The sequence below is a fragment of the Lycorma delicatula genome, chromosome 3 (assembly GCF_047948215.1).
Source record: "Lycorma delicatula isolate Av1 chromosome 3, ASM4794821v1, whole genome shotgun sequence".
Lineage (NCBI taxonomy): Eukaryota > Metazoa > Arthropoda > Insecta > Hemiptera > Fulgoridae > Lycorma > Lycorma delicatula.
The window spans coordinates 138784093-138809690 of NC_134457.1; the positions used below are offsets into that span (position 1 = coordinate 138784093).

Sequence of the window (25598 nt, forward strand, 5' to 3'; positions counted from 1 at the left end):
ATATTTTAAATCTAAACACTCCAGTTTTTTTTAATAAATTCTAGTTTCTTTTTATTTCATTAAATAGCACTTCAAAATTAGAAAGAATTGTAATGATGCAACTTCTCATCTCATAACATTTCATTTTACCTTAAAAAACTTTTCTTTATATTTTAAAAATTATTTTTTACTAATATTATCATCTTACTATATATATAATTACTTTTTAATGTATTTAGTAAAAATGAACTAGTCTTTCAATCTTTCTGTCTTGTTACTGACTCTTGTCTTGTTTGCAGCTTCACTTATACTTGTATTTACCGCTGTGGCTATGTTCTTGGTGCTTTAAATCCTGAAGCACTAGCCTTGTCCTCTTTTATAATCCAGGTTTAGCATTTACATAACATAACAATGGATTGATAGTAATCCATAGTTATCAATATTACAACTTTAACGGCACTGCAAGTACTACCCTATGTTAACATCAAAACAACAAATAGAAGGATTCAGAGGGTTTTTTACTGGTACTGAGTTTTCTCAATAAATTTCAAATTATGAAAATTAAAATTGCTGCTAAAACTAGTAAACCACCCATATTTAATTGCAAACAGAAATCTTAAAAATGTAGCATTTGTAATATTAAAAATAGTCAGCCTGACTATTAGAAACAACTTCTTACAAACTAGTTTTATTTATTAACACTGACAAAACGCGTGTTTTTCCATTTAGTTTGGACTTAACAATTGTAGACATCATGTTGTGGACCTAACAGTAAGACACTTAATGAGATGCTGATAAACAACTTTTACTTTTTTCAGATGTCATGTTCATTTTTTGTTTTCCCAGTATATGAAATTGTTTCATTACATGAATATGACTAGAAGTATGTGTATTATACAATATCACACAGTATTAGACTAATTATTATTAATTTAAGGAAACACACCTTAATATCCTAAGTTGTCACTTAGGATGCTGTGGCTTTAAACAGACAACTAGTGTTCATCTGCACCAATCACAGAGAATTCATCAACCAGATAACGTAACTCTGGATCTATGCTTGGAGATTTTTCCTACATAATCAACAACAAAATTGAATATTTTCATCTCTAAATGGTGTGTATGAAATGCTTAAGCTTCCTCTTATTTTATAAAAGTTAACTACCTCATTTTTTTATATTCTTCTCCTGACATGTTCATTGAATATTCTAACCACCCATGTTATCCTGAGTATATGATAACATTAATACATCTCAAATACTTTTACGTCCATAAGAGACTATCTTTATGTATAGACATAAAGATAGTCTTTGTACAGAGGCATAGGCCTCTGTACAAAAAATAAGTATGAGAATAGGTAAATTTACTGTCAGCTGCAAGTGACATTTTGATTTGTGAGGAGTTTCATCATTTTGGAAGGCTGCTCTTGTTTTATTTTGTTTATATGAAAACTACTTATAATATAAAATTACTACACTAAATTAGCAAATATATTACCATTCTTTCAGTATGATAGTTTTACTAACAGTTATACATTTTAACTGTTTACAACTGAATTCCCCTGCTTGTAAAACCTAAAAATTTAGTTTTAGAAACATTTAGTGTTAATTTGTCTTTAATGCACCATTTATGAATATTATTCATTTTTTTGCTAGAAAACAGTCCTCAAACAGAGCCTATAAAGTTACACATCATCAGCAAATAACACAACTTGAAATCTGAGTTACAGTAAGGAAGAACATTAATTAGAAGAAGGAAAAGAACTGAGCCTAAGCCTGTGCCTATCTCAAATTAGCCACAATATCTCAAATTATTGAAAACTATTATCAGTTAACTAACACCTTATCAGTTAAACAATCTGTGAAACCATACATAGTTAATATATTTAATGACACTAAAATTGATCAAATCAAGAACGTTTTTAAAATGTAAATAAGCAATACCATTCATCCAGTTTTTATGAAACAAACTTACTATGTGATAACAAATTAGAACCTTAGATCAATTACATATCACCTATGGATAAAAACAAGAAATGAAGTTATCATAAGCCTTGCTGTGCTGACTACTTCTCAGCTTTCTTAAAAGTTATTATTATTTTTTAACAGTAAAGATTGTTTCTACAATTTTCTAAACCAGTGGCAATTATATCAGTGTCATCAGCATATTATTGATAGTTTAATACTAGTATTTACTCTTCCAGACTTTTAATAATAATCTTCATACACAAAAAAGGGTAACATTTTAAACACTCTTTAATACTATGAAATATGTACGTAATCAATAACATACTAAATGAACAGAGATACAATTCATATCTAATGCATTCTTCAACAACAAACACATAACATAAAAAACACTGCCAGAAATAAAAGTAACTGATGTCAGGTGGAAAACAGCAGAACCAGTGGAATGAAACCACTGTTATAGTTTAAAAGCACAGTCATCAATTAATTTACTACATAAAAATCAATTTGGTTCTGTTAAACTAAGAACTAGGTCTTTTAATATTAGTTCACATATGTCAAGCATTCTAATTTTTATTTTTGTTATGAAGAGTAGGTATCAACAGTTATGGTCAATAGCCCAGTGGAGATTGGTAGCGTTTGAAAAAATTCCATGCCTGATCGTGATCTGAACTTTGCTTAGTGGTTAAATAACAGTAATTTAAATACTTAATTAATTTTCTTAAGTATGTTTTCATAATTAGTATTGCAACTAAATTTTTTAGTTTCAATTTAATATTTTAGAAACAACTGTAGAAATTCCATAGTTATGTTTACTTATTTACCTTTTTAATTGTGTTTAAAAGTAGGCCTACCATACATCTGGGATTCGGGCGGACAGTCCTGGGTTTTTAGTGCTGTCCGGGATAATGTCCGAGATAGCAAAAATGTTCAGGGTTTGAGAATTTTATTACTGGTGAGGATTTTTTTTAATTCTAGACCTAAATGTTCGACATCAAATTTTTAAACACTCTCTTACAGCTGTGCATCTTTCAGCCGACCTTGGAGCAAGCACTGATGTCGATTTTGATGAAGACATGGCTACCGGTCTTGCCACAATGTTTTACTTAGTAATTTGGCAACACAACAGGTGCAATGTGTTTTATGTTATTTTCATTTGTGAAGTAACTCGTCTACATGTTTTTTATCATTTTATCTCCATTTTTTATCCCATCATTTAGCAATGGTCAAAAGAAAATGTGTGTTTAGTGTTAACCTGCAACAGGAATACAAAATTTTGAAATTGTGTAATGGTAGTAACAATGAACAAGTTTATTGTTTTAAGCCAAAGATGGGAATAACAATAATAGTGATCTGGAATGTGTCGCTAAAGAAGCTACATTTTTATACCACACTGCTAGACACGAACTCAGTTTCAAAACATCAGACTACACATCTTAACAGTTAAAAAGTTACATAACCCAAAATTTTCACCTGCTAGAACCAGAACCAAGGCAATTATTGTTAACGTTACTTCACCATTTATATTTGATAATGTGTTGCGTTCTTTGGAAAACATTAATTATGTAACAGTAATGATGGATAGCTCAAACAGAAGTGAAGTAAAACTTGTTCAGATTGTTGTAAGATATTTCAGTCTGGAGGAGGGAATTCAAGTTAAATTTTAAATTTTGATGAAGTGACAGCTGAAACTGCTCAAATTTTGACTGAGTATCTTTTGCAGTATGTGAAAAAAATACAAACTTTTAAAATTTGGTTTGTTGTACTGCTGATAATAGTGACAGTAATTTTGGTGGTGTGAAAAGAAAGGGGAATGAAATGTGCTCAGAAAAGTTCAAAGTGATTTAGATAACCTATTTGTTGATTGTTCAGCCCAAATTGTACACAATTCAGTACAAACAACTTGTGATTCTCTACCCCTGGACATAAGTTATTGTTATAAATATTTTCACATATACACAGTAAGAGTAACGAAACTTAGAGTTTCTCATAGCAGCACAAGATGTATTACTTTGTTACCTGCAATAAAAAGAATTCCTTCCATTTTTGATAACCTAAAATCATACTTCTTATCTTGTGACAAGCCCAAAATTATTATTTGATTTTTTTGAAAATATAGAAGAAAGTGAGCTGTTTTTTTTACATTTTTATATGGTATTGTACAGTTATTTAATAATGTAGTTCTGAAATTGGAAACTAATTCTACCACAGCAACAGAAGCATTTCAGACATTCTGAATTAATTTGTCAACTTCAGGAAATAAAAATCAACAAATTTATACAATTTTCTGCCAAAGAATTCCTATGCACTGTACAAGAAAATAATGATGTTCAGGAACAAAGATGTTTCTCAAGCATAGACAATTTTCATAATTCTAGTATCCAATACCTGTGATTGTAAAGAACCAGTTTTGATAAAGTTAGTAAGTTTCATTGGATAAATTTACAAACTGAAATTGCCTGGTATGATTTAGATTAAAACAAACAAACCATTTCTGAAAAAAGTCATGTGTAGTGAAAAATACAACTGAAAAAGTTTAATGTTTCAGTAAACTGTTAAGACTTTTAAATAATTTCAAAATTATGTCCTCGGTTGGACCCAAAAAAGTATGATAAGCCTATTTAAAAGAGAAGCATTAATTTTTTTATATTGTTGAAGTTATTTTCACTGAAAAAAAATTAACCACCGATTTGCAAAATTATTCAGCATCCTTATCAACTACTTAGAGTGAGTAAGGAAAATAAAAATAAGCCTTCTTAGAATTAAATTATTACTCAAGGGACACCCCTATTAGGTTTCAAGTTCTCAACCCTTCTAGTTTTGGGAACATATATTAACACCCTCAGAGACTAATAATGAAAATAATTTTTATTTATATTTTAACTAAAGATCAGCACAGAAATAACTGTGATAAAGTTCAGTTTTTCAGCTATTCAAAAAATGGGAGAAATAGTTATGAGGAAAGATTGTAGATATAATTGATATCAGTAATTTGTTAGTTAAAATTATGATAGTATAATTTACACTTCATTAATTTATTAAATATTACTTTCCTGACTGTTATAGTGTAAACAGAATGAGGTATTGCTATTGGTCAAAAATGGGTAAACCCTAAATATTCATATTTTTAAAATAAAAGAAAAGTACTACCTCAGAGGCTCTAGGTCAGGTATGGCCAACAGTTTTTGCCTCCGAGCTGAATTGAAAAGAATACTTTTTTCATGGGTCAGACAAAATATTAAAATGAAAAAATGTTAAATACAAAAATTATCCATTGAAGTAAACAAAATTTTATTATGGAATTTGTTGTACTTTATTTAGATTCAGTAAAGAAAAAGTTTGTTCACAAATATAAATTGAGCTGAAGATGACTAAATATTTCTTGGCAAGTTTTTTTAAATTTCCATATTTTCCATTACTCAATTGCTTATAAAAAAAGCTAATATTAAAACATTTTTTGCAGGCTGGGTGCAACCCACAGGTCGTATGTTGGCGATGCCTGCTCTAGGCTCTAAACTGAATTACAAGTTCTGATGTTTGTACCTCAGAGGTTCTAGGCTCTAAACTAAATACACCCAACCAAGCCTGAAACAAAAAACTGAACACCTAAGACCAAATGAATACAGGAATTTGCACTAAAGAAAAACAAAACAATAAAGACATGTTAACATATCTCTCTAAGATATAATTTTTAATTATTTACTTTCTCAAACTGTAAAAATACTTGTCATGCAAGGTAGGGCAGCATTTCATGCATCTTTTATTAGTAACAGACTTAACACAAAGAGTATATCTTGTTCTTTTATATTCTGCAGAAAGAAGACAATCCTTTTTATAAACTTCATTCCTTGACTTCCCACCAATATAAAATGGAAATGTAATGGTCCCACACCAATTTTGTGGATCTTTATACATGTACAATTATTCCAATATTATAAAGCAAAAACGTTTTAAAAGTATGTCCTGAAAATCTAGCACAATTTGATAATCTCTCTTCAACAACCTGTAATTCTAATCGGTATTAATGTTCTACAGATAATAATGCACAAAATTTTAGACCAAATACCTATTGTACAGATTCTTGTATTCTGAACCATCTATCAGCATTCCCAATATTGCTATAACATTACTTTACTATATTTGGTTGTGTGATATGTTTTTTCCCAGCTCTGAATACTGTATAGTATTATGTTTCAGGCAGTGCTTCATTCAATGTAAAATGTATGAGATGATAAAAATGTCTTGCCAACTAAAACAACCACATTATTTTTTTCATCAAATCGATAATTTTAAATGTTTTATTTTACTTTTTCATCATTAACAATATCACACAGTTTATTTATTCAATGACTAGTTACTAGGCCATAGATATAAATCAAAATTATAATCATACAGTTATGATTATACAGGCCAGTTGATATTCAAACAGTACATACGCTTAAAATTTAGAAATTTAGAGTAAAAGAGTATAAAGTTTGTAATGCTTAAAATTGATATGGATTTGTACATATCGCATGCTGAAAATACATAACAGGAAAGTTACTAAACAGATCCAGCTGAAATTATGCAGATTATTAGATGATATTGTGGACTTTTTCTCATCTCCTTAACTTTTCTGTTGACTACAGATTGGAGGTATTCTCTATTGGTATAAAAATTAGAACAATAAAACCTTTATGTAACTTAAAAACACCAGCCAGAGAGTACATATATTGGCTCCAAATATTAAAATATCGTTTGAAAATTGTATATAGAACAGTCGAATGTTATATTTTCTCTATAATCTTTTTTACAAAGAAATTTCTTTTTGAACTGACAATTGTATATGAGAAAATAAACTTCCTCAAAAATTTTTCTATCACAGCATTAACTATCAAAATAACAGATAACAAAAAATACTGTATTAATTTTCTTTATTCAATAATAAACAAAGCTTTATTTCTTAAAAAAAAAAACAGAACTATCCTTACATCCATTTATTCTTTTCATAATACAACTATTTTATCCAAATACCAACAGGTGCTTTAGAAGAAAATGCGGTTATCCTTTAATCCCATTTTTTTTTTTTTTTACAATAAAATCAATAATGAATCATAAAAACTTAAATTATAAATATAGTTTAATTTTTATATAGTCTAAAAACATAGATAATTAATAATAATCAATCAATACTCTGTACTGTATTAAGCAGATATTAGCACTATTAATTTTGCACCATAACATAGTCTGTTAATATACAAAATATCTATCAATTTCTCATAATAAGCAAAATAGGTGATTATGAACTTCTAAAACAAATTTTTTTGATTGGTTTTTGTTACTGCATTTTATCTTGTAAAAAATAATACTCATTACAAATTCTGGGCTACCAGCACTGCAATGGTTGACTAACTAAACATTCAATTCACCAGTTAAGTTACTAACTCATAGAAAAAAATCAGATCTTGGGCAATGCACAATCTGTTCCCTCTTGTATCAATGTTAATTATAATTTTCTATTAACTACCATTTCAGTGAAAATACAAAAAGAAATTCAGTTTTAAGGATTATATGATGCTAAACTAATTTCTTAATATGTTTTATGTTTTAGTGTTTTTTCTTAAATAATTTAATTTTTAATTAATTGCTATTAATACATTGTGTATTAATAATTTAATTAACACACAAATCCAGTTGGTCCATACACATAAACATTTCATTCAGACATGCTCATACACATGGCATGTGACAATCTACAAACATATCACAAGTTTGTAAAAGTTATGGTAAAAATATGTAATCTTTTATAGAATAAATTCTTTTGTTTAATTATCAAGAGTAGAAAAACAAATTTATTGAAGATATGAGAAGGAGTATGCATAAAAAAATTCTTCCTTAAAAAGTTATAAAAAATAACTGCTGAAGTAAATGCTAAATTCACTGCAATAAAATATTTTATATATTATTAAATAATCTGAAAGCGTATATATTCAGTAATAAAATTATAAAAGTTGTCAATATGGATTGATTAACTATTTAAAAATATTGAAATACAAGTGTTTTTTTTTGTTTTTTTACTGTAAACTATTATTTACTTTTCTCATATGCATATTAGTCTGCTGAACTTAAAAACTATTAAGAAATTTACCTCCATATGATAATTATGTTAATATATGTATTCTTAATAGATATAAATAAAAACTAATAAAAAATAAAAAGAATAAAAAAAATTAAAAAGAGGAATAATTCCTAACATCATACTGGAGAAGGGAAAATTGTTGCACATTTCAGTTATAATCATACAAAAGCAATGTAAGAACTACTTTTACCGTCCTAAGATCACTTAAGTTATAGGCCTTGACCATAACAAATATACATAATATACTATTTAAAAATGAATTTAAGAAAATTAAAAAATATTATGAACACTTAAATACTAAAAATTGAGAAATAGTACATTATAAATGTTACAGTGCACTCCCATGTTACATAATTGAAATTAAAATTATAGCTTACAATCCACAAAATTCAATACACTTTAAGACAATTCTTTTCTCAAATAAGAAAGCTTATGCAAAGTTAAGGCTTAACTAATGTTGAATTATTAATGTGACAAGGTTAAAAAATTCCTAATAAAGCTGATAACTTTATAAAACATGTAAATTAATAATTAAAACCCTTCCTCTTTTATGAGTTTTTTTATGAAAACTCAAAAACTTATCACAACTTCAATAGATTATAAATTAATAACTTGCATGTAGTCTAACACTGGAAACCTTCAATAATTAATAGATAACTAATCCTTTTCCTTAATCAACTTCTTAATTTCTTTTTTTTTAAGTAGTATCATAAGCACGTAAGAGCAGCAATAATTTAATAAACATGTTTACAAACAAATAATATATATTTCTGATGCAAAGCAGGAGAAGATACATAAACAGATTTTTAATACTTATTTCTTTATATATAGTAATCAATTTGTTTCCTTCACTTCATCTTCAGTAATAACACCAGGTGTTAAATAAACTTTAACTTCAAGATCAACACGCTGTGGTTCCTTTTGTTCAAGAGCAGCCATAGTATTAACATACCCATATCCAAGTGTAAATCCACACATTACAGGTGTACCAGGTTTTAGAGAGCCATCTGGGGTAACAATTAACTTAATTGCAGCTTTATTGCCTTTTCTCCAAATAACAATTCTGAAAAATTGTATTAAAAAACAATAAAAAACAGTTAACTAGTTGAATGAAGTGCTAAAAATATAAGTAGTTGTAATAAATATTACTACTAATTTAAATATTAATAGTAATAAACATCAGTAATCAATCATACGTACTGAAAAAATTTTTTTCAAGAACCACTGGAATGAAGTAACTTTATTTTCTTTAATAGACTACGTCTGCTTATATAATTTAACCATTATTACGTTTTTATTTTTACTATGTTTCAATCTATTTTTATCAAACAAAATGCACCATTTTGTACGTTTGAAATGTAAAAAGGTAGTTACATAAAAATTTATTAATCAAATACTTACTTCAGTTTATTTTATTGGTTACTGTAAGCGTTATGAAAATTTTCACAAAAAAGTGCTCTCATCACTTCTACACCACTGTTAGTAACACTTTTACCATTTCCAAAAAAAATACAAATTTTACTGGTAGACTAATAATTTTTTTCTATTTTATTTTAATAAAGGGATAATTTGAATAAAAACCTACTTTTATTGTTGTTCTTATTTTTTTCAATTTTTTGTATTATAATGGATTACGATGGTTGTCCATACTCACTGATATTTGTAATTTAGCCGATGACTGATGGACAACTGTAGTCGATGTTAACCCATTTCTTCAGAGTGTTTCATGAATGCAATAAAAAACTTTTTTCTCTGTAGTTTTAAAACTATTTTTCAATGTTGTTATGTCTAACTGGAAATTACATATTGATGTTTATATATAAATATAGATTATATATTGATTTCACCCACAAATTATTCAATGAGCAGATGTCGTCAACCTGAAAGTTCTCAATATATTTCGCCTTTTTTTTTTTTATACTTCTTTTTAGATAAAATTATTTATTTTTCCATTACTATGAAAATAAACATAATTTTGTATCTGAATCAAGGGTTAACAATAAATTACAAAGAACAGTTTGGTACATATTTTCATTAATTTAGTTTTTTTTAGAAATACTTAAGTTATACTGTTAAAAGATTTTAATCTGCATATTTTTCGTTTTGTAAAACACAAAAAACAAAAACTGTAAATTTTGAATGAAAAATTTTTTTAATAAGTAAACATAATTATTTATGAAAAACAAACAATAATATTTTCTTTAAAAGTAAATGACAGAGATATTTCTATTAGAATTACTTATTATTCACATAATACAAAAAACACACAAATAAAATTATATTTTTAAAAAAGTTTTGAAAAAATTAATAATAACAATATTAACTATCTATATATATATATTAAAAAAGTATATAAAAAATAATTATAAAAAAGCTTAAATAAATAACAAAATTTTACAGTCACATACTGAAAAGAAAAAAAAATGAAAAACAGATATAATGTTTAATAGTTTTGTGATGTTCTTCAAAACATTTACCGAGACACACAACTGGTAACCCAGGACAAACTGGGCCATGATACATCATGTATTTGCAAATCTTGTTACCTACACATACATATTTTTTTGGGGTATCCTCTTCTGTCCTTCTGGGAAAACTTTTGGGATGTGTTGCAGGGTAGCAGTACTTTTTTGATGAGAAGGAACAGAGAGTGCCAAGCTTGTAAAAATGACAGCAAGGAACCAAAATAAATATAATATGCGCATAATAAAGAATGATGATGGTAGTCCATAGTCACCCAGTAAAGCCAGCATGGATGATGATGATAATAGTCCACAGTGCGTGATGTGATGAAACTTCACCAACAGAAATAAGTAAATATACAAAAAAAATGTGGAATTTTTATTATTAAACTCTTAAGTTTTTCACTAAAAAGTCAACAACTTTATGAAGCACTAAATAACTGGAAAAAGGTTAATTATAAAAATACTTTTTATGTTTTAAAAGCCCTTAACCATAACTGGCTTGTAGTTTTAAACTTTCTTATTTTTAAGTACAAGACAGTGCTAATCAACGTAATTCTTGCTAATCAACAAAACTGAGTTTAAGCCCACTTTAATACCAGTATACTCCATCTATGATTTTAAGTGCTTGAAATGTATTGTTTTTTTTTTTTAATAAAAAAATTTAAATTAAGCATCTTCAAATTATCTAATTATCTATTAATTATTTAATTAATTTATTAGGTATTTAGTGAAAGTGCTAATTTTCACCTTTCAGTGCAGTTAAAAATATATCTAGGGCAGGTTCAATTTTCTCTTTATGGTTTCAATTTTCTGGAGAATACTAGCTAGGTGATTTGACATGAATGACCCAGTTTAATGATCATAAATATCATGTATTTTGAATTCATATTGCCCACAATACATTGACAATACACTGAATTACAAACATGTTTTAGACCGACTGTCCTACCTGCAGTCTGTCCTGTCCTACCACCAGTCTAGAAATAAAATTTACAACAGGATGACTAAGTAAAAGTATGCAAATGGATGACATCCATTGCAGAAAAGATTAAAATCAAATTCCTGATAAAAGAGGGGATCTGGCCAAATGAAATTGTCTAGAATTATGGGACCTATTTACAGAATCCATTCATTTCTCTCTCTCTCTCTCTCTCTTTCTCTCTCACTCTCTCTTTCTCTCTCTCTCTCTTTCTCTCTCACTCTCTCTTTCTCTCTCTCTCTCTCTCTCACTCTCTCTCTCTCTTTCTCTCTCTCACTCTCTCTCTCTCTTTCTCTCTCTCTCAACGTTTTTGGCATACACCTCTCTCTGTAGAACAAGAGGATGATAGAGAATGATAATACTTCAGAGGATGAATGAGGATGATATGTATGAGTGTAAATGAAGTGTAGTCTTATACATTCTCGGTTCGACCATTCCTGAGATGTGTGGTTAATTGAAACCCAACCACCAAAGAACACCGGTATCCACGATCTAGTATTTCAAAAATCAGTGTAAAATCTAGTATTCAAATCAGTGTAAAAATAACTGGCTTTACTAGGACTTCAACACTGGAACTCTCGACTTCCAAATCAGCTGATTTGGGAAGACGCGTTCACTACTAGACCAACCCAGTGGGTGGTGAAAGAATAGTTAACATGGCATAACATAGCAGATTCTTGAAGTTGAATTGGAACAAAAGAAAATTAATTATGGATGTCATTTTATTCCATGACACCAGACCACACATGGTAAACTAAGCACATAAAAAATTTGCAGCTACCCTACAGCCAAAACCTATCACCTTGTGATTTTCACATGTTTGACTACTGAAAGAGGTATAGTGTTATGTTACATACAGGAGTAGTGTGCTTCATGAACAACTGGTCACAGTTAAGGTATCAAAAACCTACAAATATATGGAAAAAATGTGTTTCCAAAGCAAGTAATTATGTATAAAGTGTTTAATACTTTGAATTTCTATTTCACACCAAAAAAATTTAATACTAAAATTCTAGTTTACATTTGTACATCCTCATGTCAAGCAGAAATGTAATTAATGATCACGACCTGAAATTTACCATTGGCTAATTTTTTACTTAACTGATATGATCATCAGCTAAGCATTTCTGCCATTGACATAAAAAATTGAATAATATAAGATTCAATTAACCTTAATCACAGTAAAATGAAATTCATGAGTTGTTGTGATTGTAGTATTATTATGTAATAAGCAATCAAAACTCAGGAAATTTTACTTACTGAGGATCATCCTGGAAGTTATGAGTTTCACCAGAGTCATCATATTCAGCTGCATCATCACGAGGAGGAAGTATAATACCACCAGTTGGTAACACTGCACTAGCTGTCAGTGTAACTTGAATTCGACGTGGAGGTTCAGTTAATGTCAATTGTCTGCCTAAAGACGGTAATACAAGACTGTCCCTTGCACTTCCTGGGGGTGTAGCTGTTATTGCTCTCTACAATACAAAATATTCAAAACTCATAGTCACATAAATTTTACAAAAAAATTCTCCACATATAATTATTTCATTTTCATAATTACTTTATTTCTTCAATCTGATATTTAAAAAAAAATCAATGTAATAGTTATTAAAAGGGCTTTATTACCTTAACACAGTAGGCCTCCTATAACTGTAGTAGTACAATAAATACTATTATTATTACCATTACCCACTACTACCTACTACTACTACATAGAAGAATTGAAAATTATGAAAAAAATAATTCAGTGCAAAAACTATAGTTTCCGTTCTAAAATAACTAATCCTCTGATATCCAGGCACGTTTGTAATAAATGGTTAAAATTCTTGAAAAATAAATGCCATTTAAACAAATTTAATATAGTTAACATAAAATTTCAATGAAAATTAGGTTCACACTTAAAAAATTGGATTTAACTGAATCCAAGCCAAATAACCTCTAAAATGATAATCAAAATATTAATATTGAAAAATTTAATTTTTTTTTTATGACATCATAGTCATTAGCCACCATTAAATGCAATAACATCTGCAGAAAAAGTTGAATTCCACATTGTTAAGCTTTGTTAAACTTTGTTAAATGTACCTTACATTGTTAGAATTGTATCTTTACTTCTCATACTTCACAATTTCCAGGTCTTGTGCAACCACAAGCTAATAAATTGTGAAACAAAATTTACTAATCTCACCGAAAACTCCCAAAAATGTTAATTTCATGATATATTCAGGAAGGTCTTAACTGTTAGAAGACAAGAAGACATATTGACAACACTATACATGTACTGAATGTCGTACAAAATTGCTGCTGGGGAAGTGTGAAGACAAGAACACAACCACTGCTGCCACAACAAGACATTAATGTATCCCTTTCAGTTCAAGAACATGGCAAGGATGTAACTTATTTTTTTTTTATTCATCTCTTGTAGATCCTTTAAAACTAGATGTCTTGACTGTTATAGAACAGTTTTACCAATAATAATAGTAATAATAATAATAATAATAATATTATATTATTAAATAATAAAATAATATAATATTACCAAAAATAAAAAATTAGGTTTATCTAATGTTATCATTTTCGTTACTTTTTCCATGAGCTGTAGCATTCTTATTTTACATAGTACAGAGGCTCAAAAAGGGTTTTTGGAAAGAGTAAAAGTGGAACTTCATCTTAGTGTACTCAAAAATTCATTTTGTTACATAACCAAATCTTGTAGGTATGTTAATAAATTGTTTTTTCAAATTCTGGGCTCAGAATAAATAATGAAGGGCTTACAGAAACAGGCTGTTTTTTACCTTTTAACTCTTAGATATTAATACTACTTATAAAGAAAAAATTGGACTATTACCAAATGTCTTTCAATAAAAAAAATGGCTGCTAAATCATAAATTTTGAAAATGTCTCATTTTTGTCGCCCAAAAACTACATATGCGACATGTACCAAAAATCATGAAGCAAATAACATCAATATTTTTTAAGAAGTGTATATACTAAAACAAAAAATATCTGTACTTTTCATAAAACTGAATATTTAGATAAATATTTTCATATTAATGGGAAACGTTGCTCAGTTGCTCTGAATCATTTAGCTGTCACGCTAAACCGGTTAGGGAATCACTTCAAAAAATATCTTTGATGCTGTCAACAAGCAATCCAAATTTAAAATTAATTCCAGGCACTGTGTACAAAATGCTTAAACAAAATTCAAAAACCACAAGATGATACAGAAAGCAAACCGGAATGTCAAGATATATATATGAGCCTCAATGTGTTATAGTCGAGTCTGTGAATAAATCTTGTTCAGCACTTGGCATATCTCCCTATTAAGTCAGCAACTGACAAATCATTGCATGGAGCTTACTTGAAGCTAGATATGCAAACAAGTGCCTCATAGCATGAAAACATGCTTGCGCAATACTGAGTATAGAGTATTCCCAAAGAATCTGCCACCGGCTTGGCTAATTTTATTGACATGATTTCTAGTAATATAAATGCTTTAAATGCATTAAAATCAATAAGAACTATGCAGAATTTATATTAATTCAACTATTTGCACAATGGTTAGATCAAGCAACTATACGATCTTGGGAATCAACATCCACAGCTGATTCTTTTCCATCTATCGATGAATTTATTGTTTTTCTTAAAAAACGGAGGCAAATGTTAGAGAGCTCTGACTTAATATCTCAAAGAAATCAAATGCAAAAATACTTGATGGAGTCTTCCTCGTCTTTGAAACATTCTAATCAATTCATGTGGGATAAAAATAATTCTTATCAGGCACATGCTTATACTATTACAACTAATTTGCAATGTCCATATTGCAAACAATCTTATCTATTGTATAAATGTATAAAAAAAATATATATATAATTTGTCAAAAATCACAAGCTACATTTTAATTACCTTAATAACAATCACAATGTTAAGGATTATTATAACTCTCATTGTTGTAAATATTGTAAGTAAAAACACCATTCAATTTTACATGATAAGCGTAACTTCAAAATTGAGTCTAATCATAACTCTACTCAAAGTAATTCAAAGGGCAAAGATGAAATTGAAAATAGATGATGCATTGCTGAAAATGACGTTCCTAATTTTAATATAAATGCAAGTAGCAATTATTGTAATTTAAAAATTCAAAGGGTAACTCATATTTTACTTACTAAAGCCAACGTTAGGGTTAAAGATTCGAACAATCGATTGCAATCCTGCTGTGTATTATGTAATGCTGGCTCTCAGGCCAATTTTATTACTGAAAACATGGTGAAGTACTTAAGACTAAAACGACAATGAGAAGATTTACCGACCTCTGGAATAATAAGACCAATCTCTATAATTTGTCATTGCAGAGACCGTAATGACAAAATATAGTGTAAATATTGAATTGTACTCCAACTATGACAATTATTCTACTTCTATTAAATGTTTTGTTCTACCATGTATTACAAGTTTGATGCCCACAGCACATATAAATATATAAATACAAATAAATGGAAATTTTCCAAGTTTGTGATGCTTGCAGATAGATTTTAATAAACCCAGTAATGTAGAATGTTAGTTGGATTTGAATTATACTTACGTTTAATTAAAAAGTGTCAAATCAAGAAAGGTAAAAATTTTCCAGTTATTCAAGAAACTAAAAAGAAAGGTTGCTGAAAGGTTACTGTCTGCAAATACAGAAGAAAAACCTCCTTGCATAACATTATTAGTAAATTCTGAAATGAATATTCAAAATCAATTGAAGAAGTTTTGGAAATTAGAAGAGATTACCACTAAAACTCACACCAAAGAAGAAAACTAATTTGAACACTTTTTGGTAAACTTGAAGACAGATGAAGATGGAAGATATACTGTGCGATTACCAAGAATTTCAAATCATGTTCCTCTAGGTAATTCTCTTAACAACGCCCAACATAGATTCCTGGCATTAGAGAGAAAAGTTGAACAAATCCAGTACTCTAAGAACTGATTACAACAATACTTAACATGTAGGATTACTCAACATGTAGCAATGATAGAGAATCCATACTATCACATCATGCGGTGTTTAAAGAAAATAGCACAACAAAAACACCGAGTAGTGTTTGCCAAGGCGGAAAGTGGAATATCAATCAATGATTCTTGATGACAGGACCTGTTGTCTAACAAGACTTAATATCAATATTTTTAAGTTTTAGAACGCATGTTTATGCAATTTCTGGGGATGTAGCAAAAATGTATTGAGAAGTGTATATTGACCACAAAGACTGTGGTGACTTGCAACAGATTTTGTGGCAAAGCTCAAGTGATGAAAGAATGAAACACTATCAACTGACCACGGACACATATGAAACTGCATCTGCCTCATTCCTTCCCACAAGATGTATAATTCAATTAGCTAATGAAAATTCAGAATAATTTCCAAAGGTTACAGAAATAGTCTCCAGAGATTTTTATATGGATGACTTACAAACTGGTTGTGATAATTTAAATGAAGCAATACAATTACAAGGTGAAATAATTTTGATCCTTAAACAAGCTGTATTTGATTTCAACAAATGGTGCTCAAATGAGCCCGTACTTCTAAATTCTGTGGCTGAATTGGGCAATTCTAATCACGCATTTAATTCTGTAATCAAGGTAGCAATACTTTAGGTTTAATCTGGGATTATCAGAGAGAAATGTTGCGTTTTCAAATAAACTACAAAAATCACAATAGCCCATTCACTAAAAGAATAGTTTTGGCAATCATATCATCTGTATTTGATCCAATAGGCCTATTAGGTCCAATTATTATGCTATAAAAGATATTTATGCAAAAATTATGGCTTCAGAAATTTGAGTTGGATGACATACTTTTAGAAAATCTCCTTCATGTTTGATCTGATCTCTATGAAAAGCTCCCATTTAAAAAGCAAATTTGTGGTCCAAAATTAATCAACGGGATAAGAAAAATAGTTGATTTACAATTACATGGATTCGCTGATGCCTCGAAGGATGGCTATGGTGCTGTATATACCTACGTTCTGTTGATGATCAGGGAAATCTCACAGTCAATCTCCTTTGCTCAAAATCAAGAGTGTCACCAATAAAACAGATCTCCATATCAAGATTAGAATTATGGAGCGCACTTTTATTACCAAAATTATTCAAAAACATTGCTCTTGCTCTTGCGCTTTGTTTAAATATAAATAGTAATTATTTATGGACAGACTCTACAGTTATACTTTCTTGGATAGCAGCCTAACCAAAAAAATAGAAAACCTTTGTAGCTAACAGAGTGTCAGATTCAAGAACTTACTGAAAACTATAAATGGAGACATGTTTAATCTAAAGAAAATCCTTCTGATATACTTTCTCCAGGAATAAGTGCAAGAAAATTACAAAATAATCAGTTATAGTGGAAAGGTCCTTTTTCGTTAGGCCAACAAATGGAAAATCAGAATAAAAAAACTGTTCACGAAATTAATTTTGAGTCATCGGATTGTTTAAATGAACTTCATAATGAATGCACATCATTAATTACATAAACTAGCTTGACAGATTTACCTGATTTGTTTTCCTCAATGCCAAACATCATAATGCATTGTGTTATTGTATGAGATTTATTAAAAATGTTTAAAATATCAAAATAAAATTAATTGTAAGCATGTTTTATCTATTGAAGAGAAGGAATTTATTTTAACGTAATGTATTATTCAAATTCATAATATTCATTTTCAAACTGAAATTTAAGAATTACACACTAATTCATCTGTATCTAAAGTAAGAAAACTATATTCAATATAACCATTCATAGATGGAAAGAGACTAAGAATAGGAGGAAGATTGCAATTATCCAATTTGAATTTTGACAATAAATATCCATCATTCTTCCACCTAAATCTAATTTAACCAAGTTAATAACTGAAAATGAACATCTTAGGCTTTTGCATGCACGATCGCAATTACTCCATTCTCAACTTCGTGAAAGATATTGAATAATCAATGGTAAAAACATCATTACATCAATTCTGCACAGATGTGTAACATGTTTTTGATTCAAGGCAAAACAGTCACAGCAATTTAATAGGACAACTGTCAAAATGTCGCACTGAAATTACCTACAAGCCATTCACTAACTGTGGAATAGACTATTCAGGACCTTTATTAATATGTCAAGGTGGGCGATGCTCAAAAACTAGGATAAAATGTTATGTTGCATTATTTGTTTTCCTATCTACCAAAGCTACACATTTAGAATTAGTCAGTGATTTGTCAACCAATGCATTTATACCTGCATTAAGAAGATTTGTCTCAAGAAGATTTGTCTTAGAAGGTCTGCCTTCTAACCTATACAATGATAATGGCATGAATTTCATCGGAGCCAATAACTCACATCATTCTATGTATAAATTTTTAAATAATGAGAACGCAAGAAGAAAAATAGCGACTTTTCATCCAAAAAGAGGATTCAGTGGCACTTTATTCCGCCAAATTCATCACATTTCAGAAGCTTATGGGTAAGCCACAGTAAAATTAATGAAATATCATTTAAGACATGTGGTAGGAAATTTAGCTTTGACCTTTAAGGAGCTCATTACTATATTGACACAAATAGAAGCTGGCCTTAATTCTCACTCCCTTTGTACATATCTTCTTATTATCTTCCAATTCCTCTGATCCTCAACCTCTAATTCCAGGACATTCCTAATTGGTGGTCTTCTTACTTCTCTATATAATCCTAATGTAACTGACATTCCTTTGAACAAGCTTAAAAGATGGCAGTTCATTCAGCGGAGTATTCAGACCAGCTGGCACCGATGGTCCTCCGATTACCTCTCAATTTCAACAACATACCAAATGGAGGGCTGAGAATTCATCACTTCAACCTGGAACTCTAATTTTATTAAAAGAGAATAAAACACCACCACTGCAATGGAAACTAAGCGTTATTGATGATATACATCCTGGACCAGACAACCTCATTCAAATAGCTACAATTCTAACATCAAAAGGAACTTATAAAAAATCTGTGACCAAGATATGTCCATTACCCACCAGTGACTGATACATTTTTTTATTACTGTTTAATTTATTAATTATTTTTCTGTTTGTTATTTTTATATTCAGCTTTATGTATTTGAACTTTAAGAAATCGTACAGATTTCTAGTGGGTGGTATGTTCAATCAGCCCTGCAGTCTGGCACTATATGATATTAAACATGTGTTTTATCCATTAATTGTTAGTGCGTAACATACAACCATATATGGCCGAGTTGCCAACTTGTCAATCTTATTATATCACAAAATGTATTTAATTATAATTGTTAATTCGAATCACTCTTTGTTTTATTTGTAGTCCACTTAATATAAACGAAACAGGAATTATTTCAATCACGACCGAGAATGCGGGATCCTGCTTTTATGAAAAATTAAGGTAAGATATGTCTTATCTCAATATTCTGTACTAGGTGGTGTATTTAATGTAATTTAACAGTAAAGAGGAACAATATGAATCTTAAAAAGATTAATTTCAGTAAAGTTTTATATATATATATATATATATATATATATATATATTACCCTCCTCTATGAATCATGAGACCTTGCCGTTGGTGAGGGGGCTTGAGTGCTCAGGGATACAGAGTAGCTGGACCGAAGGTGCAACCATATCGGAGAGGTATCTGTTGAGAGCCAGACTAAGGAATGATTCCTGAAAGAGGGCAGCAGCTCTTTCAGTAGTTGTTAGGGGCGTAAGTCACAATGACTTAAACGGCCATATCAACATCACTCAGTCCTCTGAGTACTGCGCAGCTGAAAGCAATGGAAAACTACAGCTGTTTTTTTTTCCAAGAAAATGTGGCTCTGCATTTTCAAAAGCAATAATGGAGGCGCCTTCCTTGGTAAAATATTCCGGAGGTAAAATAGTCCCCCGTTCGGATCTCCGGGTGGGGACTACTAAGGAAGGGGTCACCAGAAAAGTAAAAAATAACATTCTACGAGTCGGAGCGTGGAATGTTAGAAGCTTAAAAAAGGTTGGTAGGCTAGAGAATTTAAAAAGGGAAATGGATAGGGTAAACGTGGATATAGTAGGAATTAGTGAGGTTCGGTGGGAAGAGGAAGGCGACTTTTGGTCGGGTGACTTTAGAGTAATTAACTCAGCGTCAAATAATGGGAGAGTAGGTTTCGTGATGAACAAGAAAATAGGGAGGAGAGTGGAGTATTTCAAGACGCATAGCGATAGAGTCATTGTAATAAGGATAAATTCAAAACCTAAACCGACAACGATTGTTAACGTCTATATGCCTACAAGCGCCCATGATGATGATGAGGTAGAATGTGTATACGAAGAGATTGATGAAGCAATTAAACACGTAAAAGGAGATGAAAATTTAATAATAGTTGGAGATTGGAATGCAAGCATTGGAAAAGACAAGGAAGGAAATATAGTGGGTGAATACGGGCTGGGCAAAAGGAATGAAAGAGGGGACCGACTTATAGAGTTTTGCACGAAGTATAATTTAGTAATTGCCAACACCCAATTTAAAAATCATAATAGAAGAATATACACTTGGAAAAAGCCAGGCGATACTGCAAGGTATCAGATAGATTATATCATGGTTAAGCAAAGATTTAGAAATCAACTCGTGGACTGCAAAACTTACCCTGGAGCAGACATTGATAGCGACCATAATTTGGTGATAATGAAATGTAGATTGGAGTTTAAAAACCTGAAGAAAAGGTGTCAGATGAATCTGTGGAATTTAGAGAAGCTTGAGGAAGAGGAGGTAAAGAAGATTTTTGAGGAGGACATCGCAAGAGGTCTGAGTAAAAAAGGTAAGATAGAAAATGTAGAAGAAGAATGGGAGAATGTTAAAAAGGAAATTCTTAAATCAGCAGAAGCAAACTTAGGCGGAATAAAGAGAACTGGTAGAAAACCTTGGGTTTCAGACGATATATTGCAGCTGATGGATGAACGTAGAAAATATAAGAATGCTAGTGATGAAGAAAGTAAAAGGAACTATCGGCAATTAAGAAATGCTATAAACAGGAAGTGCAAACTGGCGAAAGAAGAGTGGATTAAAGAAAAGTGTTCAGAAGTGGAAAGAGAAATGAACATTGGTAAAATAGACGGAGCATACAGGAAAGTTAAGGAAAATTTTGGGGAACATAAATTAAAATCTAATAATGTGTTAAACAAAGATGGTACACCTATATATAATACGAAAGGTAAAGTCGATAGATGGGTGGAATATATTGAAGAGTTATACGGAGGAAATGAATTAGAAAATGGTTTTATAGAGGAAGAAGAGGAAGTTGAGGAGGATGAAATGGGAGAAACAATACTGAGATCTGAATTTAAGAGAGCATTAAAAGATTTAAATGGCAGAAAGGCTCCTGGAATAGACGGAATACCGGTAGAATTACTGCGCAGTGCAGGTGAGGAAGCGATTGATAGATTATACAAACTGGTGTGTAATATTTATGAAAAAGGGAATTTCCTTCAGATTTCAAAAAAAGTGTTATAGTCATGATACCAAAGAAAGCAGGGGCAGATAAATGTGAAGAATACAGAACAATTAGTTTAACTAGTCATGCATCAAAAATCTTAACTAGAATTCTATACAGAAGAATTGAGAGGAGAGTGGAGGAAGTGTTAGGAGAAGACCAATTTGGTTTCAGGAAAAGTATAGGGACAAGGGAAACAATTTTAGGCCTCAGATTAATAGTAGAAGGAAGATTAAAGAAAAACAAACCAACATACTTGGCGTTTATAGACCTAGAAAAAGCATTCGATAACGTAGACTGGAATAAAATGTACAGCATTTTAAAAAAATTAGGGTTCAAATACAGAGATAGAAGAACAATTGCTATCATGTACAGGAACCAAACAGCAACAGTAATAATTGAAGAACATAAGAAAGAAGCTGTAATAAGAAAGGGAGTCCGACAAGGATGTTCCCTATTTCCGTTACTTTTTAATCTTTACATGGAACTAGCAGTTAATGATGTTAAAGAACAATTTAGATTCGGAGTAACAGTACAAGGTGAAAAGATAAAGATGCTACGATTTGCTGATGATATAGTAATTCTAGCCGAGAATAAAAAGGATTTAGAAGAAACAATGAACGGCATAGATGAAGTCCTACGCAAGAACTATCGCATGAAAATAAACAAGAACAAAACAAAAGTAATGAAATGTAGTAGAAATAACAAAGATGGACCACTGAACGTGAAAATAGGAGGAGAAAAGATTATGGAGGTAGAAGAATTTTGTTATTTGGGAAGTAGAATTACTAAAGATGGACGAAGCAGGAGCGATATAAAATGCCGAATAGCACAAGCTAAACGAGCCTTCAGTAAGAAATATAAGTTGTTTACATCAAAAATTAATTTAAATGTCAGGAAAAGATTTTTGAAAGTGTATGTTTGGAGTGTCGTTTTATATGGAAGTGAAACTTGGACAATCGGAGTATCTGAGAAGATAAGGTTAGAAGCTTTTGAAATGTGGTGCTATAGGAGAATGTTAAAAATCAGATGGGTGGATAAAGTGACAAATGAGGAGGTATTGCGGCAAATAGATGAAGAAAGAAGCATTTGGAAAAATATAGTTAAAAGAAGAGACAGACTTATAGGCCACATACTAAGGCATCCTGGAATAGTCGCTTTAATTTTGGAAGGACAGGTAGAAGGGAAAAATTGTGTAGGCAGGCCATCCTTGGAATATGTAAAACAAATTGTTAGGGATGTAGGTTGTAGAGTGTATACTGAAATGAAACGACTAGCACTAGATAGGGAATCTTGGAGAGCTGCATCAAACCAGTCAAATGACTGAAGACAAAAAAAAAAAAAAAATATATTACACACATATAATTACAATTATTTTTACTACAGTAGAATTAAATTTTTCTGGAAGTGTACATTACTGTGATTTCAATTAAAAAATCCAATTCATCCAGTGATAAACCTGCAAAAATTGGAAATCTGCATGCATGTTCACTTTTGATTATTATACTTAAATGTACCAAGCATCCAAAGTTATCAAATTTTGTAATAATTGTAAACAAAAAAAAAGAAAAATAAGATTTGATTTAAAATACTTTAAAATTCACATTTCATCGAAATTATCAACATCAAAAATCACAACATAAAACTTGGAATAATGGATAAGTATCATCAATACAAATAATACCTGAGGATCTCTTTGTTCCCTTTCTTCACAAAGCTGCACAGCACGTTCCCAAAGTAATTCCTCTTCTATAGCAGTAGGTAATGGACGGAAATCAACAGAAGTAAGATGCTGCGTAGGATTACACAACTTCAGAATAACTTCACTAGCCTTACCCTCTCTTAAAGGTTCAACAGAAAGTAACGTGATCTCCGGAATATGATAACTGAATGAAAGAAAAAATAAATATCAAATAATTAAACACAATAAATAATCATCTAATGTCACATAATACAAAAACAAAATAAAATTCATTTTATGCATAAAATTCAATTCATGATGAGTCTTTAGATGTTTTGAAGCAATTCCACCTGAAGTATTATAAATCTAAAGACAGCATATATTTATTATAGAAATATTAGTCGAGACTTGAACTTTTACATGTTCGTTTTCTTTTAATAAAAAAAATATCTAATTTTTTTTTACAAAATCTTGCAAGAGAGAAGCACAAACTAGCATGATATTCTTTAAGTCCTGAAGACATAAAAACTTAATTCAATAGGGCCTTCAGAAAGCTACATGTTTAGTAGTTACAAAACACTTACATACAGAATGTTTATAAAAACTGCTTCAAGAATTCAGGGGATGGTCCATCACATTGAAATAAAAAAAATATTTTACCTACATATGTTTGGAAACACTTAGTTTACCGGCTATCAGCCATTTTGTATTTTGAACATAAAAATCTATTGCTCATGAAATTGCACATGTAATTTGAATGAGGGCTGTCATGATAATTTGTGTAGTTAGATAAATTCTTAATGAAAAAAACTTTTGTCAGTAACGCTCATGATGTTGAAGCAATAGTTGCACCCCTCCACTGCACAACACATAATTATAAAATTTCTTGCTCGTGAAGGAGTTCAAGAGATGGAAATTTTCCGGAGATTGATTGCACAGTTCGAGGACCAAACACTGTCAAGGACTCATGTGTTTGCCTGACATAAAGAGTTCAAGGTAGGATGTGAACAAAAATCAGGAACACGATCGCCATCCTCCGACCAGCATTACAGACAAAAACATTCACATGATTCAAGACATTCTTGAAGACAATCCACAGGTGAGAGTATCCAAAATTGCAGAACAGGTCAAAATAAAATATGGGAGCTGTCAAGCAATCATCACAAACGACCTACAGTTCTGTAAAGTGTGTGCCAGATGGGTCCCACACCTTTAGACTGCAGATTAGAAGTTGAGACATTTGGAGGTCTGTCAGAGGCTAACAGCAAGATCTGCAAAAGAAGGTGGTGCATTTTTGAGTTGGATTGTCACCTGTGACGAAACGTGGGTCCACCACTACACTCCCCAGTTGAAACAGGCCAGAAGGAAAGGGGAGGCATCCCCAGTGAAAGCCAAAACTCAACTGTCAGCTGGCAAGGTTCTTTCAACTGTTTTTTTCAACTGGTGAGGCATTTTGCTCATTGATTTTTTTCATGAGTGACACACAATCAATGCTGCTTACTACTGCAAGCTGCTGAATGAGGTAAAGCCACAAAAAATGAGACCTACCAATTCAAGAGACCATCCTCCTCCATGACAATACCAGGCCCCATATTGCAGCTTTAACGGTCTCAAAACTGGAAGAAATGCACTAGACTCAACTTGATCATCCTCCCTAGAGCCCAGACCTATCGCCCTGCGATTTTCATTTGTTTGGGCCACTTAAAGAAGCTCTAGGAGGGGCAACATTTTGATGATGACAAGGGCGTGAATCATGCGCAATTGGCTCCTGAAGCAACCAGCTTCATTCTACGATGCTGTGATAAAAAACCTTCCTTCTTACTGAGAAAAATCTAAAGCAGGAAACTATGTAGAAAAATAAATTACATTTGACTTTTACTTTTCAATAAATAAATTTTTTTTAAATTAAAATTTTTAAACCCCGTTTATA

General features: G+C 30.6%; 1 protein-coding gene across 2 annotated transcripts in view; it reads right to left on the reverse strand.

Annotated features, from left to right (window-relative positions):
• Positions 1-5220: 5220 nt before the first annotated feature.
• Positions 5221-25598, reverse strand: part of DCTN4-p62 (dynactin subunit 4) — a 37491-nt gene continuing 17113 nt past the window's right edge. The window contains exons 7-10 of one of the 2 annotated variants that reach the window (XM_075360652.1): positions 23672-23873; positions 12769-12986; positions 9017-9127; positions 5221-5531 (exon numbers count right to left, since the gene is read on the reverse strand). In XM_075360652.1, coding sequence (XP_075216767.1) covers positions 5507-5531; positions 9017-9127; positions 12769-12986; positions 23672-23873 — 556 coding nt within the window. In that variant the 3' untranslated portion in view covers positions 5221-5506. Of the gene's footprint in view, positions 5532-6842; positions 9128-12768; positions 12987-23671; positions 23874-25598 lie in introns of those variants that run through there. The other variant, XM_075360650.1, reaches the window with a different exon arrangement.